Source organism: Colobus angolensis, unplaced genomic scaffold (genome assembly GCF_000951035.1).
Source record: "Colobus angolensis palliatus isolate OR3802 unplaced genomic scaffold, Cang.pa_1.0 Scaffold36, whole genome shotgun sequence".
NCBI classification, from domain to species: domain Eukaryota; kingdom Metazoa; phylum Chordata; class Mammalia; order Primates; family Cercopithecidae; genus Colobus; species Colobus angolensis.
In genome coordinates, this window is record NW_012116932.1 from 1,138,001 (window position 1) to 1,141,741 (window position 3,741).

The window sequence follows — 3,741 nt, forward strand, 5'->3', positions numbered from 1 at the left end:
CGCGCCGGCCCCAGCGCCTCCCTAGAGCGCCCTCTCGGTCCCGGGCTGGGCGCCGAGGGGGCGCGCCGCAGATTTGGGGACCCCGAATCTGGGGTCAGAGGGCAGTTTGACGCTCGTTTCTCCTGCGGGGCTGAAGGAGTGCCGGAATTTCAGCTAAACCCTGTTTACAAGGACTTCAAGCCGGGACCTGATCGGCCTGCACTCTGGGGTCCGAAATTCCCTTTCCAACCCCCTGGGGGTGTGTGGGTGGGTGATCGAAGTCGAGAACACCAGCGACACTTTTTTTTTTTTTAAACAAAACTTTATTGGTAATAGTTTTCAAATATGTTTACAACAGCACACTGTTCAAGAGGAAGTCTCGTCCTTCGCAGCACACAGGTTGAATCGCCCCCGCACCCACCCGGGGTCCCACCCCAGGCCTGAGAACTCCTCCTGGGATGGAGAGAAGTTATGAGAGGGGGAAATATGGGGATGAATGGGGTGACTCCCCAGCGGCTCCCCACTTTTATATTACGTGAGAAAAAAGCACAAATGAGACAGTGGGGGAGAGGTGATGGACAGCTGACAGCTAAGCTGGAGGAGGGGCGCCCAGGATGGGGGAGGCGGAAGCTGGTGGGTGAGTAAAACAGGCAGCCCCTCCCCAGCAGCTCTAGCCTTGAACCTCGGGCCATGGCGTTGGGGCACTTGGCCTCTTCTGTTCCCTTTTGCAGGGATGCCCTCCCCACTCAGCTGAGGGAAGACTGGACATTAAAATCTAGCGGAGAATAAAATTAAGGAGTTGGGGGAAACGCTGTTGGGAGGAAAGACTTGGGCTTGGGGCTCCCCCTCTGTCTTTTTGGGGGATGACTCCTCTTTGGCAGGGAGAGGGGCAGCTGCTTTGTCTGGCTCTCAAAGCCCAAGTGTGAAAACAGGTCTGTTGGGGAAGAAGAGAGCGGAGGCTTCCTAAAGGGACCTAGACCTTCTCAGGATTGGCAGAGAGGATTCCCCGGGGAGGGGCCCAGGGGAGATTAGCAGCGGGGAGGTTCAAACCCCAGCGCCTCCCTTTCCAAAGTCAGTCTGCTTCTCTTTAAAATGGATTTGGGGAATGGGGGGACATGGGAGGGGTGAGAGTAGAGGAAGGAGGGAGGCACTGGTGGAACTTAAATAAGATTTTAAATTGTTGTTTTTTAAAAAAAATTCTAGCAAGCAGCCCACTGAACATGTCACTAAAAATCTCTCCTTCCCAGTAAGGATTACTCCGAAAGGAAGGTTGGCGCTTCGTTCATTTGCCCTTAGCAAGTGGGGCCTGTGGTTGGGTGGGATGGGGGTGTGGATGGGGGCTGGAGTTAAGTGTGAGCCCCTCTTTCCACACCCTGTCCCTGGATACACCAGCAAGACCTGGTCTGACTGGAGTTGAGAAACTCGTTTAAAACAGGCAGAAGTAGGCTGGGTGGGGCTGAGGGGCTGGGGAGCTGTGGGGCTGTGGGGAAGGAGGAAGGGAAAAGTGGGGGAGGGGGCAGGAGGGCAAAGGGGATGAGGGGGAGCAGCTGGTATTTCTGTCCCTCTGATTATCTGGGCTTCCTGCTCCCCCTAACCCTGGAGGGTGGGGTGGGGGTGAAATTAGATGCAAGGAACTCTGGGGCCCTCTGGCTGTTCAATCCAACCCTCCCACCCCCCCACCAAAAAAAAAAAAAAGAAAAGAAAACCCATGGGGGCACAGGCACACCCCTAAAACTCAGAAAACTCCTTGCCACACTTCTCATTGATGGAGACCCGGATTTCTTCTTCCTCATAGTCGTCAAAGTTACTTGTATCCCCGGGGCCTTTAAACTTTGGTATGAAGGGAGCTTCCACCTGGAGAGGGATCAAGAATCACCCAGACCTCAGCATTCAACATAATCATTATTACAACAATAAATGCGAATGGCCTAACATTCAAGAGATACTTACTCTGACTCAGGCCTGTGCTTACCATTAGGTTATGGATTCCTCTTAACAGCCTGAAACTCTTAATGTAGCCAACTCATCAAACGGGAAATTATTTCCCAGAGAGAGGCATCTGCTGCACAAGGTCATGGAATGGCCAAATGACCCCAGAATCCCATTTCTAGACCCCACTGCTCTCAGCTCTCTACTCTAGGTTGCTCCTGAACCTGTGTTCTCTTCTCTTTCTATTGGCTGTCCTCCCTGACTTGTGGCTTGCTCCCAAACCCTCAGCAGCTTAAGGAGGGGAGACCCACCTTCCTCTGGTAGATGGCGATCCAGTCAGTTGTGGCAAACCACTTGTGGTTCTTGATATCGTTGACCCCATTCTTGAGGTTCCCAAAGCGCTTGGTGAGATCTACCTGCAGGAGGTTCCGCAGCAGGTCCTTCAAGTCAGAGCTGAAGTGGGAAGGGAACCGCACCTGGAGGAAGGGGTACAAGGACAGGGTGGGAAGCTAGTCTGGAACTTGGGGAGCCCATGAGGCTTCTTTCTCCATCCAACAGTCCTACTGGGTGGGGGCCTCCAAAGCTGAGTGCCTGCTAGCATCCTGTAAAACAGCTCCTTGAGCCTACACTACAGTTTCCAATTTAGGAAGTGATACTGTGACCTGAGAATCTGCATTTCTTTAAAAACTTTAAAAATTCAAGAGCTAGTTATTTTAAGTTTTTGTAGAGACAGGGTCTCACTATATTGCCCAGGCTGGTCTTGAACTCCTAGGCTCAACCGATCCTCCTGCTTTGGCCTCCCAAATTGCTGGGATTATAGGCGTGAGCCACCGCACCCAGCAAGAATCTGCATTAAAAAAAAAAAAAGTCTCACTCTGTAGCCCAGGCTGGAGTGCAGTGGTGCGATCTGGGCTCACTGCAATCTCCGCCTCCTGGGTTCAAGGAATTCTCCTGTCTCAGCCTCCTGAGTAGCTGGGATCACAGGCCCACACCATGACACCTGGCTAATTTTTGTATTTTTAGTAGAGACAGGGTTTCACCATATTGGTCAGGCTGGTCTTGAACTCCTGACCTCAGGTGATCCACCTGCCTCGGCCTCCCAAGGTGTTGGGATTACAGCTGTGAGCCAGCGTGCCTGGCCCAATAATCTGCATTTCTAACAAATTCCCCAGCAATGGTGATGCTGGAAAGGGGTCCCCTTTAAGAACCATTGCTCTAAGGCAAGTGCTATGATGATTTCCATTTCAGAGAAGGGGAAACTGAGGCTTGGAAGGGTTAAACAGCTCTTCCAAGGTCACATTGAGGCATGGGATGGGGCAATTCCATCTCAGGTCTACTGGACTCTAGAACTTGTATTCTCAGCTGCTGCTGCTGCTGCTGCCGCTGCTGAAGGCATCTCTGCTGGGGTTCAGAGACTTCTGAAATATTCATGCTTATGACAAACTTTTTCTCTCCTCTCTTTCTGCATAGCTAAGGCTCTTCCATTCTTTAAAGTCCAGCTCAACTCTTCTTGAAAGTTTTCCCCATACGCTCTGAGCCCACAGCCTTGTATGCAAGTCATCACTGGAGTTATAGTTGCAAGAAACGGTTCCTGCTGTGCCTCTTACACACTGTGTGACCTTGGCCATGGCCCTTAACCTCTCTGGGCCTGTGCATGCCTCTCAGATGTGGGGCAGATATCCCAGGGCTGCACGAGGGAGATAATACCACTGAGGGTGTGGGGGAACTAGAAAATGCTACAAAGAAGGGAGTCATGTGCATCTTCTCCTATGGGATCTTCTGTGATTTTTTTCTTTCTTTTTTTTTCCACTCTGGGCCATTTTCTTTTTTTCT

The 3,741-nt window shown here is 51.6% G+C and overlaps 1 protein-coding gene across 2 annotated transcripts in view; it reads right to left on the reverse strand.

Moving 5' to 3' along the window:
- Positions 1-279: 279 nt before the first annotated feature.
- Positions 280-3,741, reverse strand: part of PRKACA (protein kinase, cAMP-dependent, catalytic, alpha) — a 29,688-nt gene continuing 26,226 nt past the window's right edge. For both annotated transcript variants that reach the window (XM_011953203.1, XM_011953202.1), the window contains exons 9-10: positions 2,220-2,384; positions 280-1,833 (exon numbers count right to left, since the gene is read on the reverse strand). In XM_011953203.1, the coding sequence (XP_011808593.1) occupies positions 1,708-1,833; positions 2,220-2,384 (291 nt within the window). In that variant the 3' untranslated portion in view covers positions 280-1,707. The remainder of the gene's footprint in view (positions 1,834-2,219; positions 2,385-3,741) is intronic.